The sequence below is a fragment of the Pimephales promelas genome, chromosome 1, assembly GCF_988280905.1.
Source record: "Pimephales promelas chromosome 1, fPimPro1.hap1.1, whole genome shotgun sequence".
Lineage (NCBI taxonomy): Eukaryota > Metazoa > Chordata > Actinopteri > Cypriniformes > Leuciscidae > Pimephales > Pimephales promelas.
Genome location: NC_142769.1, coordinates 42630034 through 42643872, shown reverse-complemented (window position 1 = coordinate 42643872; position 13839 = coordinate 42630034). Strand labels below are relative to the sequence as shown.

Here is a 13839-nt window from a genome sequence, read left to right as displayed (position 1 = left end):
CATATGAGGCCCATTTTGATAAACTGCATGGGTCAGACATGGGCAAACACAAACAGTCCCATATAGGCTGCCTACATGGGCACAAGGTAGTTCCCTCATAAGTAATCTCTATATGGGTTCTGAATGTGAAAAATATATGGGGCCCATTTTGATAAACCGCATGGGTCAGATATGGGCAAACACAAGCAGTCCCATATAGGCTGCCTACATGGGCCCAAGGTAGTTCCCTCATAGGTAATCTCTATATGGGTTCTGAATGTGAAAAATATATGGGGCCCATTTTGATAAACCGCATGGGTCAGATATGGGCAAACACAAGCAGTCCCTATAGGCTGCCTACATGGGCCCAAGGTAGTTCCCTCATAGGTAATCTCTATATGGGTTCTGAATGTGAAAAATATATGGGGCCCATTTTGATAAACCGCATGGGTCAGATATGGGCAAACACAAGCAGTCCCATATAGGCTGCCTACATGGGCCCAAGGTAGTTCCCTCATAGGTAATCTCTATATGGGTTCTGAATGTGAAAAATATATGGGGCCCATTTTGATAAACCACATGGGTCAGATATGGGCAAACACAAGCAGTCCCATATAGGCTGCCTACATGGGCCCAAGGTAGTTCCCTCATAGGTAATCTCTATATGGGTTCTGAATGTGAAAAATATATGGGGCCCATTTTGATAAACTGCATGGGTCAGACATGGGCAAACACAAACAGTCCCATATAGGCTGCCTACATGGGCCCAAGGTAGTTCCCTCATAAGTAATCTCTATATGGGTTCTGAATGTGAAAAATATATGGGGCCCATTTTGATAAACCGCATGGGTCAGATATGGGCAAACACAAGCAGTCCCATATAGGCTGCCTACATGGGCTCAAGGTAGTTCCCTCATAAGTAATCTCTATATGGGTTCTGAATGTAAAAAATATATGGGGCCCATTTTGATAAACCGCATGGGTCAGACATGGGCAAACACAAGCAGTCCCATATAGGCTGCCTACATGGGCCCACAAGGTAGTTCCATCATAAGTAATCTCTATATGGGTTCTGAATGTGAAAAATATATGGGGCCCATTTTGATAAACCGCATGGGTCAGACATGGGCAAACACAAACAGTCCCATTTAGGCTGCCTACATGGGCCCAAGGTAGTTCCCTCATAGGTAATCTCTATTTGGGTTCTGAATGGGAAAAACATATGGGGCCCACTTTGATAAACCGCATGGGTCAGATATGGGCAAACACAAACAGTCCCATTTAGGCTGCCTACATGGGCCCAAGGTAGTTCCCTCATAGGTAATCTCTATTTGGGTTCTGAATGGGAAAAACATATGGGGCCCACTTTGATAAACCGCATGGGTCAGACATGGGCAAACACAAACAGTCCCATTTAGGCTGCCTACATGGGCCCAAAGTAGTTTCCACATAAGTAATCTCTATATGGGTTCTCAATGTGAAAAATATATGGGGCCCATTTTGATAAACCGCATGGGTCAGATATGGGCAAACACAAGCAGTCCCATATAGGCTGCCTACATGGGCTCAAGGTAGTTCCCTCATAAGTAATCTCTATATGGGTTCTGAATGTAAAAAAATATATGGGGCCCATTTTGATAAACCGCATGGGTCAGACATGGGCAAACACAAGCAGTCCCATATAGGCTGCCTACATGGGCCCACAAGGTAGTTCCATCATAAGTAATCTCTATATGGGTTCTGAATGTGAAAAATATATGGGGCCCGTTTTGATAAACCGCATGGGTCAGACATGGGCAGACACAAACAGTCCCATATAGGCTGCCTACATGGGCCCACAAGGTAGTTCCCTCATAAGTAATCTCTATATGGGTTCTGAATGTGAAAAATATATGGGGCCCATTTTGATAAACCGCATGGGTCAGACATGGGCAAACACAAACAGTCCCATATAGGCTGCCTACATGGGCCCAAAGTAGTTTCCACATAAGTAATCTCTATATGGGTTCTGAATGTGAAAAATATATGGGGCCCATTTTGATAAACCGCATGGGTCAGACATGGGCAAACACAAACATTCCCATAAAGGCTGCCTACATGGGCCCAAAGTAGTTTCCACATAAGTAATCTCTATATGGATCCTTAATGCGGAAATATATACAAGTATAATTGTGAATATAATGAACTATGGAATAAATATAAATTGTGCATCTGTAAATGACTTCATAAACTATACACTTGTAAAAAAACATATCTGTGCAATCATTAAAACATTTATATACAGTATATTTATGATTTACAGTATAATCCTTGTTAAAATACCACTAACAGTTGACCATATTTAGTAGTGAGGAAATTTCACAAATGGACTTATTCCACAGGTGGAAACCTATCATGGTACCACGCTTGAATTCACTGAGCTCCTGAAAGCAACCTATGTTTTTACACATGTTTGTAGAAGCACCTGCATACATAGGTGCTTGATTTTATACAACTGTGGCCATGGAAGTGATTGAAACACCCCCATTCAATAACTTGGATGGGTGTCCCAATACTGTTGGCAATAGTATTGGTATGTGGATACAGTATAGGCCACGGCTCTTCAAATCCAGTCCTTGGTTCAGCAGATATTAGTTCCAACCCTAATCATTGACACTAAATATTCAAACTCAAAGTGTCAACTTTTAGTGGTTTAATTTTGTTACTGCAAACTTCTGAGTTACTGCAATATGCTTATCTCAATATAGTTATACAAATGGTTCAAAATATCCCGAAAATGGTCACTGTACAATATGAAGAACGGGTTACAGAAGCTACTTATCTATCAAAATATTCTAATGACTTGAGATGGCTAGAATAAATCAAACCCCTAGCATCAGCCAAATGCCCTTATTCAATGGAAATACTCAAGAGTTTTCTGGTCAGTCAGTTAGTGACAATGTAATTCTAGAGATTTTAAATATTGGGGTTAGGGTTAGGGTTTTGATTATTGAAAGAGACTCAGTCCAGATGATGAAATAGCCCAAGAAAAAAAAGTTAGAATGCAACATGCAGTGTTTGAAGGGAAAATCAAAACTAAATTCAAAAATCACATTTGCAGCGAGTACAGAATGCACACAATGTACACAATGTAACATTTTAATGCTAAACAGTTGAATTTTTTTATCTGTTTGTTGAATCAATGTCATGTCTTCAAGAAATCCATAACATTTAAATTATTATTATTTCTAATTATTAATTTCTAATTATTATTGTAGCATTTTATGATATTTTGATCAAAACACCACTTCAAAAATATAAATTTGTGTTGAAATAGAATCAGTATATTATTAACAATAATAAAAATAATGGATATAATTTCAATCTCAACAAGTGCAGAATAAACTTTTTTTGCTTTGTGCGATTTTGTTTGGGGTTTACAATTTTGTGTGTGTGCCTAAAGTTTAGCTTGCAGGATTACATTTTTATTCACACACTTTTATAAAAACAGTAATCAAATAATATAGCCTACAAAGGTATAGATATTACATTCAAATACGTGGATGAGAGTGTTAATATAGCCTAGTTCATGGTTGAATATGCAGATAAACAAAACGTATGTGAATGGAGTTCATTAACTACCCAGAAATGTTCTGTGTAACTTAACGTTAACGTTACATACGAGAGTTTTATAAACGGATAACGGACGTAGGCTACTAAGTTACCTGCAGTTGTGTTTGTAACGTTAACATAACGGGTAGCTAACCATATTTATCTGAAAGCAACGTTAGTGCTTCTGAGTAGCTAAGTGTATTTGATTGTGCTAAAGTGGAACTATTGCAAATATACTTTTGGTACACTTAATAGTGGTAACGTTATTACTTTATTTTTTTGTCGTAATATATATATATATAAAATGTTCATTGTGTAATAAAGTCTTCTTAGGTGATGTGTCATTATGTTAATGAAATTGAAGTATAATTAGTATGAAATGTGTTCTAATATATTCTGGTAGAAGTTATTTATTTATTTACTAGGGAAGTAGAATCCAAATGAGTAAAGTGACTGATATATTGTGAAAAGCGCTATATAAATATGATTTGACTGATAAAACGGTCATTTACTCTCTGAAACACTGGAATCTACAGAAGAGTTGAGAAATGTTATTGGTCTAACGTTAAATCTCTTATATTTTAGTAGATGCCCGTTTCTAAATATTTTGACATCACCTCTTAAAAAACTGATAACTGCTAATGATAAGAGATTTGTTTATTTTTTTTATTATTTTTAAATATCAAGCACTGGAAGATTTTTGGGGGGAGAGCAGGCACCCAACAGAGACAAATCCACCACGGCATGATTATCAACTTCATTATGTAAGTCAGTTTTAACCATTGCTTCTAAACCTTACATTGGGATTAATATATTATGTTGTCAAAAGTATTATACTTATCATCAAAAGTCATATCCTCTACCAGTGACAAATCTGAGTAACTAATTATCTTTATGTCTTTCTTCCTCTAAAGTGACAAAGAAAGGAGAACATGTCACCATCATGAGCCCTTTATTTAGTTCACGGAAGAACATCAAGGGAAAGACCCTCAGACGTGTCATAACAGGATAAATGTGGCTACAGGTAAAATTGTTTGATGGTTTGTTTGATTTTGGAGTAGCAATTTCTTTTTTTAAAGCTTTAATTGATGTGATGTGACATGTGTCCCCAAACTCAGAATTTGTGCTCTTCATTTCATCCATTCAAGTGCACACACACACACACACACACACACAGCAGTGAGTATTAAACACACACAGTGGAGACCGGGGAGCTATTGGGCTATTTTTCATGTTCTCTGAATGTTTTATAATGGCAAATGTTGGTACGATATTGATACGTTTTGTTTTAATATTGTTAAGGACGCATCACCCCACCCCATCCCAGATTGACCAAGGATCCAGATGAGTACTGGCAATTTGGTGGAGGATTGCTCTTTATCTACTACATTGTACTGTCACTTCCGGTATGGATTTATTAACCTTGTTGAGGTGTTTTGATTGTACTTAATGTAATAAATTTTTCAAAATTAGATTTTACATAATTTAATTAGAGTATTTAGCCCATGATTTACTCACCCTCAAGCCATCCTTTGGTGTATATTAGCCCACGTTCTTCTTTCAGACAAATACAATCAGAATTTTATTAATAAACACCCTGACGCTTCCAAGTTTCGTAATGGCAGTGGATTGCAACTATTAGTTTAAAAAAGCTCAAAAAAGTGCATCCATCCATCATAAACTCCACACGGCTCCAGGGGGGTTAATAAAGGCCTTCTGAAGCAAAAATTTTGTTTGAAAAATATCCATATTTAAACTTTTTAAAGTAAAACAATTAGCTTCCAACTAAATGGCCATAAGCAGCCTACTTGCAAACTTATGCAATTGACCTGTGGCTAAGCCACGCCCCCTCCACTCACTTGGACAAACAGTCAACATTCGGGGACAGGCGCTAAGGCAGACATTCTACAGGAGGCAATTGGTGATTTTTGGAGACAAAAATATTATATATCATCTCAAAGTCACCTTAAGGGCCTTAACTATGCATTGGAGGGTTATATTAATAATTTTATTGTTGAGAAGGTCGATGAAAAGCTTCAGCTCCAGGCAAAAATGTAATTTACAGGTCACAATGTAAACGTGATATACCGCATATCGTTGCCATCACCGTTTGGTGCTACAGTATTTACATGAATCATTCAGCACAACATTGTTAACATTTGTTATCTCGGTTATTTACAGATACGCTAATTAAGCTAAGTGACATGATGTACAAAGCAACTAGAAGGCTAACTTTAGTTGTTGTTGTGGTCTACCGCGGCGCATGACTTAATCGCATAACTTAATCCAGAGCAGACACTTATCTCTGTTGAGAAGTGGCTTGGGAAAGGGTAAAGAAATACACACCGTCGCCCAGTCTCTCGGGAACCTAGTGTCGGAGTTGTATGTACCCCATGCACACCGTTTGACCATTTTAAACTTAAAATGACAAAAAAACCTAATGAAAACTGACTAACTGCAATGCATTTCAATGGACGTGGAAGCAGAGAATGTCCGAGTGTATTAGGTTAGGTGCGCACTGGTCATCGTGTTTGACTGAATGGCTTAGCCATAGGTCAATTTGTGACGTCAGAAGTAGCGTAGTGCATAATGGTGTAGAGTAAATATCAACTTAAAACCACATAAGTTGCACTTTACACTTAAGTGCAATCTGTATGTTCGCTTGGCTGGAAGCTGGTTATTTTATTTAATAAAGTTTTAAATATGAATATTTGATAATGCTTTAGATTACAGCCTGGAAAGTACTGCGTAATTAAAGCGATTTAACAGCGTAACCTTTGGTAATTATAGTGTACCTATAACATACTTACAATATAAGTATAAAGGAACAATATATTAAGTTTGGGGAATAAGGAGGTAACAACCAGGGGAATTAAACAATTATTTATACTGTAAGTATTAAAGGACTAAAGGGTGTTTATCCTACTATTGTGATAACAATCTTACATTTGGGAGCAATTTCACCAGAAAATTGTACACTGCATACCTTTTTGAAATAAAGGTGAACCAATACCTACTCTAAAATTACAGGCTTTTAAAAAAAATTACAGGGTACATATGCATTTATAAAGTCATCTTTTTTACATAAGTGCACTGAAACAAAAACTATTGCAACTTTTGCTTAAATATTGGGGAAAGATACACTTGTTTCATGTGGTGGTGCTTGTTACCCCCTTGTTCCATGTAGTTACAGGGTAAGTACAATACAAATACATACACAGTTTTATATCACTGACTTGGAAACCTTTATTTATTATACAAGCACCACTTACCCTGTAACCACATCAAACAAAATATATGTCCCAGTATTTAAAAAAAATTGCAATAGTCTTAGCTTTTCTTGCCTTGAAACATGTTAGCCAAAACTTAAACATCTGCACTTTTGCTATAATTTTTTTAAAAAATATTAAAGAATTGTATAAATGCCTATACATGTACCCTGTCCTTTAAAAAAAGCCTATACAGTATTGATACACAATTTTTACAAAAAGGTTTGCAGTGTATGTACTCGCTAAATTGCTCCCAAATGTAAGACTGTTGTATCATAATAGTAGAATAAGTAACCCTTATTTCTATAATACTTACAGTATTAATATATATTTTTAATTCTCCTGGTTGTTACCCCATTATTCCCAAAACTTTACCCATATACTTACATGCAAGTCCTTTATAGGTACACTATAATTGCAGAAAGTTACACTGTAAATTCCTCTTAATTACATAGTACATTCCGGGCTGCAATCTAAAGGGTTACCGAATATTTTTCTTACACAAACTCATGGCTTTGCTTCAGAAGGCGTTTAATAACCCCCTCCCACTGTATATGCGCTCTTTTGACTCTGTTGATGCCTTCAAATGCAGACTAAAGTCTTATTTATTTGTTCAGGCTTTTAATTAGGTACCTGTGTTACATGATATGGTCATGTACTGTCTATGCTTTTATTGTGTGTATTTTATGATATTAATGTTTTTGTTGTAAGGCACTTTGTTGCCTTGTACCTGTGAAAGGTGCTATATAAATAAACTCTTACTTACTTAGTTAACCTAACCCTAATATCTGGCCGATTGATCGGAGCATTCCTAATTTTACTTTAAAAGTAATCATAAATCATTATACTTATTATGCATACTTTATAAACTGTTTTTTATTGATTTCCTAAATGCCCTTCCAGTGACATTCCAAAACCGTCACCATTCCTATATAATTTTTTTGCTGTTTTTTTTTATCCTGAGTAGAAATTGTTATTCTGTCATAAGGTATTGTGACGTGTAAGTAACATGATTTTTCTAAAATCAAAATCCCTAAAAAAATAAAAATAAAAATAAATGTTTTGCAGAGGCTCTTAAGAAGACAACACAGATCAACTGGCAAGGAACTGAGAGGGAACTCTCAAAATAGTCCAGGACAAGAGATGGAGGAGGAGAGTGTCTAGATGCGCAAATGACTGTCTGCAGTGTAAGCTGTACTGATAAATGTACTGTATAGTTGCTGCTTCTTCTAACTGTCACCAATTTATATCCTGTTCAAATGTTCAGTAAAGACTGGGTCAAATACAGGTTCAAAATATGTATTTTAACAAATAGGTATTAAATAGATACTCTTTAATCTGACATAAATCTGCTTCTTTAAATATTGTCCCTGGAATTTCAGAATATAGCATAATATGATGATGAGTAATTTTAATAAAATTGAAAATATTTCAATATCACTGTGTGCTCTAATGCTTTAAAACTTGTTTGTGTGGTGTTGCTACTCATTTAGATGGAGCCCAGATGATCCCTAATTGGGCCACATGCATATGATTCCTAGTTGGGCCCCACCTAAAGCCCTGTGAAATCCTGTATAAAAGAAATCCTGAATCCTGAAATCCAGCAAGTTGCTGGGGCCAGCATGGAACCTATGGACAAACCCACTTAAAGCCCATATTTCAGCCCATATAGTAACCTTGTAGTACCCACAACAAACTAAAGCTGGGACCAAGATAGGTCTTGTGCATGTGGCCCAGTTGGGGCCCACCTGTTTATAAGTGCGATCCTACATGAAACCCACCTGGGCGATTTACATGGCACCATTATGGAACCCACGGACAATCCCATACAGAGCCCACTTTTCATTTCAAAGCCACATGGGACCCACATACAAATGTCGGCTGGGTTAAAGCTGGGCCCGAGATGGGTCTTGTGCATGTTGCCCACTTGGGTCCGGCCTAGTACCAAGTGTAATCCTACATAAAATTCATCTGGGCAATTTACATAGGGCCATTATGTAACCCGTGGACAATCCCAATCAAAGCCCATTTTTTAGCCCATTTCAAACCCACATGGGCCCCACATATAAATATCGGCTGGGTTAAAGCTGGGACCGAGATGGGTCTTGTGCATGTTGCCCACTTGGGTCCGGCCTAGTACCAAGTGCAATCCTACATGAAATTCATCTGGGCAATTAACATGGGGCCATTATGTAACCCGCGGACAATCCCAATCAAAGCCCATTTTTCAGCCCATTTCAAACCCACATGGGCCCCACATATAAATATCAGCTGGGTTAAAGCTGGGCCCGAGATGGGTCTTGTGCATCTTGCCCACTTGGGTCCGGCCTAGTACCAAGTGCAATCCTACATGAAATTCATCTGGGCAATTAACATGGGGCCATTATGTAACCCGCGGACAATCCCAATCAAAGCCCATTTTTCAGCCCATTTCAAACCCACATGGGCCCCACATATAAATATCGGCTGGGTTAAAGCTGGGACCGAGATGGGTCTTGTGCATGTTGCCCACTTGGGTCCGGCGTAGTACCAAGTGCAATCCAACATGAAATTTATCTGGGCAATTAACATGGGGCCATTATGTAACCCGCGGACAATCCTACATGGGGCCCATTTTTCAGCCCATTTCATACCCATATGGGCCCCACATACAAATGTTGGCTGGGTTTTGAACATCCAATAGTATACATCATGTATATGTGAGTAATTTATAGGTGTGCACGTGTGTTATGTATTGATATGCAAAGTTTGATTTAAATCCTACGTGGCGCCTCATAGTATTCGGTGCATTTCACTGTAGATTATTTGGTAAGTAAAGTAATAAAGACACACTCCTTGCTCCATACACCTACTGGTGTATCATCCGTGCAAAAACTTGTTTCTGCTAAAATAGAACAAATATTCTAAAATGATTTTTCTTTCATTTGTTCAAGGTTGGCTCATATTCTCATATTTGAAAAGAGGTCAGGTCATCCTGTCGAAGATCATTTTGCCTTTCAAAGAAATAAAGTCATCTAGGTTAAATAATATTATTATTTCATTTTCACAAATACACACCTTACATTGATATCAGTGCTAAATCAGACAGTCACTCTTTCTATCTATCAGAAACCTTTTTGTGGTTAACGGACTTGCATGGGCAATTAAAACAGTAGTTCAAATAAAATGAAATTCTGTTATTAATTATTCACCCTCATGTCTTTCCAAGCCTGTATGATTTTCTTTCTTCTGGAAAACAAAATAATGAGATTTTAGGCAGAATGCATTAACTGCTCTGTTGCATACAATGAAGGTAGCCTATTGATATTCTAGATGTGTGCGTGATAAACACAATTACAGACAGCTGTGTAATCTAAGATTCAGACCATTTATTTAAATGGTAGCCTATTCCTTGAGCATTATTTAGCCTACCTACTGTTGTTATAAAGTTCGAAAATATTATTCTCATAAAGGTAAAACAAATAATAATAATAATTTCCCAGAGAAAACATTTTGACATTTTAACTATTATAGTCCTATGTAAAATAAGTATAATTATTAAGTTATTTTATGACTCAGTTAGGCTATAGGCCTACACTTACGACGAGTAGGATGATGAAAAACAATGACCTCTGCTGGCATGTTTAGACGATTGTGGTACATTTTAGCTTTTGAGAATTTAATTTATATAATAACGAAATATATTGGAATTTATCCAGATTAGACATGTCCAGTAGATTTTTTTAGAAGGAAAACAACATGATAGCCTAACTTTCTTCTCACACTCTAACTCCACAAACAATGACCAGAGGACATGCAATCATTAGTCTGTGCTTTTTGCCATTTCTCTGAAAGTTATAAAAGTTCCATACATTTTGTAAATGATTTATTTCAAATGTAAACAATGATATAAAACAGCAATTTCTGTCAAATTTTCCTGTCACATCTACTGAGCACAGTGACTGAACTATTATAGTTCAGTGATGGAGCACAAAAATACCAGACAATTTTATTGCAACACGGTTTTAATAGCCGTAATATATTTAAATGGGAAATATTGATGTGGGAAATGAGAAGAGACCCCGCCCTCAACCTCGTGATTGACGTGCTTTTCGTCCTTGCGATTCGCTCCTCACAGCTGACGTCATCGGTCGTGTCGTTTTTCCGGTTTTCGCCACCCTTTCCGCTTCCTTTCTGCCTGCTAGAGCCCGCTTGTGAACACGCGAGTCTTCCTCTCTCCGCAAAGTGAGTGAATAAAAACACAGATTTTACAAAGAAACATAAAGGTCAAACGAGCGAATAAAGAACGTATTTAAATAAATGAAGACCCTCAGTCCTTTATTTGCGAGACTTAAGTAATACTGAAGCTCAGATTGATCTATTAATACTACGCTATCGTTAGCAGCACGGTTAATTCACCCAGCCATGTGGCAAAAGAGTAGTAAAAGAAATGTCAAAATGTAGTAATAGAAATGTAATAATGTAGTAAAAGATGGCGTTTGAGCCATTATTTCATTTCAAGTAAGTTACACTAAGCACTAAATATATCCTTTTATTATTTTAACGTGCAATTCTTTAGTAGGATAATATCACCAATATTGTTAAGGTTTTTGTGCACATTTTATTTCAACGTAAGATTTGAATAACTATTATGTAAAATAACTAATTTATATTCAGAAGATTTTTCTGATATAATTACATTTGTTAAATGTAAAAATTATTATTGGGGTATTCAGCTGTCAAATATTTTTGACCATTATTGACCACTATTACTGCCACTTCACCATTACTGGTGAAAACTGTTAATGTTTCCTACTTGTTAATGCATTGATTTGTTGAACTTTATTTGACTTAGGATGCGTTACGTAGCTGCTTACCTGCTCGCTGCCCTTGGAGGCAAAGAGAGTCCCAGCACAGGTGACATCAAGAAGATCCTGGAGAGCGTCGGCATTGAAGCCGATGATACTCGTTTGGGCAAGGTAAATCTATTCATAACACTTAGCATAAACACTGAGACGGGATCACATGTTGTGTTTGTAAAGGACCACATACATCCAGCTTCTCTGTAATGTTGACTTCTGTGTAATTGTAGGTTGTGTCCGAGCTCAATGGCAAAAATGTCGAGGAAGTGATTGTCCAAGGTAAGTTTGGTTGTTTTAAACTGGTAGCATCGTGGTTACAGATGTAGTGGACTCATGTTTAATTAAGTCCAGGCTAAAGTTTTCCATGGTCATGGAAAACCTGAAAAATATCAGGGATTTCTAAGCTTGAGAAAATTAGTTAAAGGGTTAGTTTATTTAAAAAATGATTTCAATATCAAATAGTCAAATATTAAGTTTTTTGTTCACCTTTGAAACGCAAAGATGTTTTCTTTTTTTAAATGTCTATTCATCCAAAACTCTTGACGCCAAACAGAATTGAGTATTCAGACAGACCATGATATAATCGAAAAATAAAAATGGACCAGCGAACGCAAACAGAAGCGCAACCGTACTTGTGGTAAGTGTTCTCGCACATTAAGTACGGTTGAGCTTGTGTTTGTGTTGGTCCTTGTTTATGTGATTATACCATGGTTTGACTGGAAGGTGTGCATTATTTAATATAATTCTGGTTTGCATTGACACATGAAAACGAAGGCCAGAAAAGTAGTTTGTTGTGGTCAATTTGAAGCTATTTCAAGGTTTGCGTGCTCGAACCAATGAGCAGGTCCGAGTGCGTTAAAGAGTTTTCTTTCTTTCGTTAAGTTAACTAATCATGATTCAATCAAAACTAACTTTATCCGGACAATAACTTTATTCTAGAGCTGTGAAGCCAAAAACTCTGTCACTTTAATATCCTATTATTACTGTAAAGCTGATTTGAAACAATCTATATTGTCAAATGCGTTATAGAAATGAAGGTGACTTGACTTTAATGCATAGACATTTCCAGCCAGTTTAATCTATGTACTATATTAATTCGCTGACTTCATTGAAGCACACTGATTGGAGCACCGGAACACTGGTCTGCAACCTTTTTTATTAATATTTGTGTAAGTGAAATATTAACTGCGTTAAACCATTTAAATGCACTCTTCTTCGCATCAGGTGGTTCTTTGCCTACATGTTGTGCATTAAAATCATTTAATGCATTTCTTGCCATAGATTGTCCCTTATGTAAAAGCCAAATTAAGCCTGGTCGTCATATAAACGTTGTTAAAACACAAACGACACCTATTAACAGTCGCAGTAACCTAGATAACGAGCTACAACCCAATTCTCCTCAAAATGGAGAATTTTTCATTTTTGTGTGAAACATTTAATACTTTTATCGGCTTTTTAATTTAGTTTTCTTTGGGGCATTATGTAGTCTTTTTGTCTTGTTTCTCTGTTACAGCACTTTGGTCGGCCTTGAGGATATTAATGATTTAAGAGAAATTCCAGCTTTAAAATAGTTTCATAGGAATTGTTTTTTTGAGTGTATATATTTTTCTAAAAAGCCTTATCCAGTAATCACAAATTATTCAAAAGAGTACATGGAAACCATGCAGTGTCCTGGATAAGAAACAGGGGTACAGGATTAGTTTTAGCACGTCTCAATGCGTGTGTGTGTTTTTCACTATCTGTCAGGTTTCAGTAAGCTGGCCAGCGTGCCGTCCGGTGGTGCTGTTGCTGCTTCCAGCTCTGCCGCCCCATCCGCTGGAGCATCTGCTGCCGCCCCTGGTCAGTGCCTTATTTTACCCTGGGCCTCTGTCTCTCTCTCTCTCTCTCTCTCTCTCTCTCTCTCTCTAACATGCTGTGACTGTTTGAAAGGTGTAATTTATAGTCAAATAAATGTGAACCGTTCAGGACAGAGTGTTGGTTGCTTTAATTTATTTCCTGTAATGTTGACGTCTTTTATACCTTTTCTTTTTCCTGCAGTGGAGGAGAAGAAGAAAGAAGAGAAGAAAGAGGAGTCTGAAGAATCCGAAGATGACATGGGATTTGGACTCTTTGACTAATCTGTCTCCTCGGGACCAAAATAAAAGTTTATTACAAAATGA

The 13839-nt window shown here is 37.0% G+C and overlaps 1 protein-coding gene and 1 long non-coding RNA gene across 2 annotated transcripts; both read left to right on the top strand.

Moving 5' to 3' along the window:
* Positions 1–4262: 4262 nt before the first annotated feature.
* Positions 4263–8276, top strand: LOC120475700 (uncharacterized). The gene is made up of 4 exons (XR_016168157.1): positions 4263–4334; positions 4485–4594; positions 4873–4976; positions 7908–8276. It is a non-coding gene; the product is annotated as an uncharacterized LOC120475700 (long non-coding RNA).
* A 2629-nt stretch (positions 8277–10905) lies between these two features.
* On the top strand, positions 10906–13839 carry rplp2b (ribosomal protein, large P2b). The gene is made up of 5 exons (XM_039659807.2): positions 10906–11063; positions 11674–11797; positions 11911–11959; positions 13427–13519; positions 13718–13839. Exons 2-5 carry the CDS (start codon positions 11675–11677, stop codon positions 13795–13797), a joined length of 345 nt encoding a protein of 114 aa, XP_039515741.2. The 5' UTR covers positions 10906–11063; position 11674; the 3' UTR covers positions 13798–13839.

Bases quoted from the DNA above. Each gene is read 5' to 3' on its own strand.
- rplp2b (XM_039659807.2), top strand. From the start codon at position 11,675: ATGCGTTACGTAGCTGCTTACCTGCTCGCTGCCCTTGGAGGCAAAGAG. The intron at 11,798-11,910 runs GTAAATCTATTC...GTGTAATTGTAG, and splicing joins ATGATACTCGTTTGGGCAAG to GTTGTGTCCGAGCTCAATGG. The intron at 13,520-13,717 runs GTCAGTGCCTTA...TTTTTCCTGCAG, and splicing joins AGCATCTGCTGCCGCCCCTG to TGGAGGAGAAGAAGAAAGAA.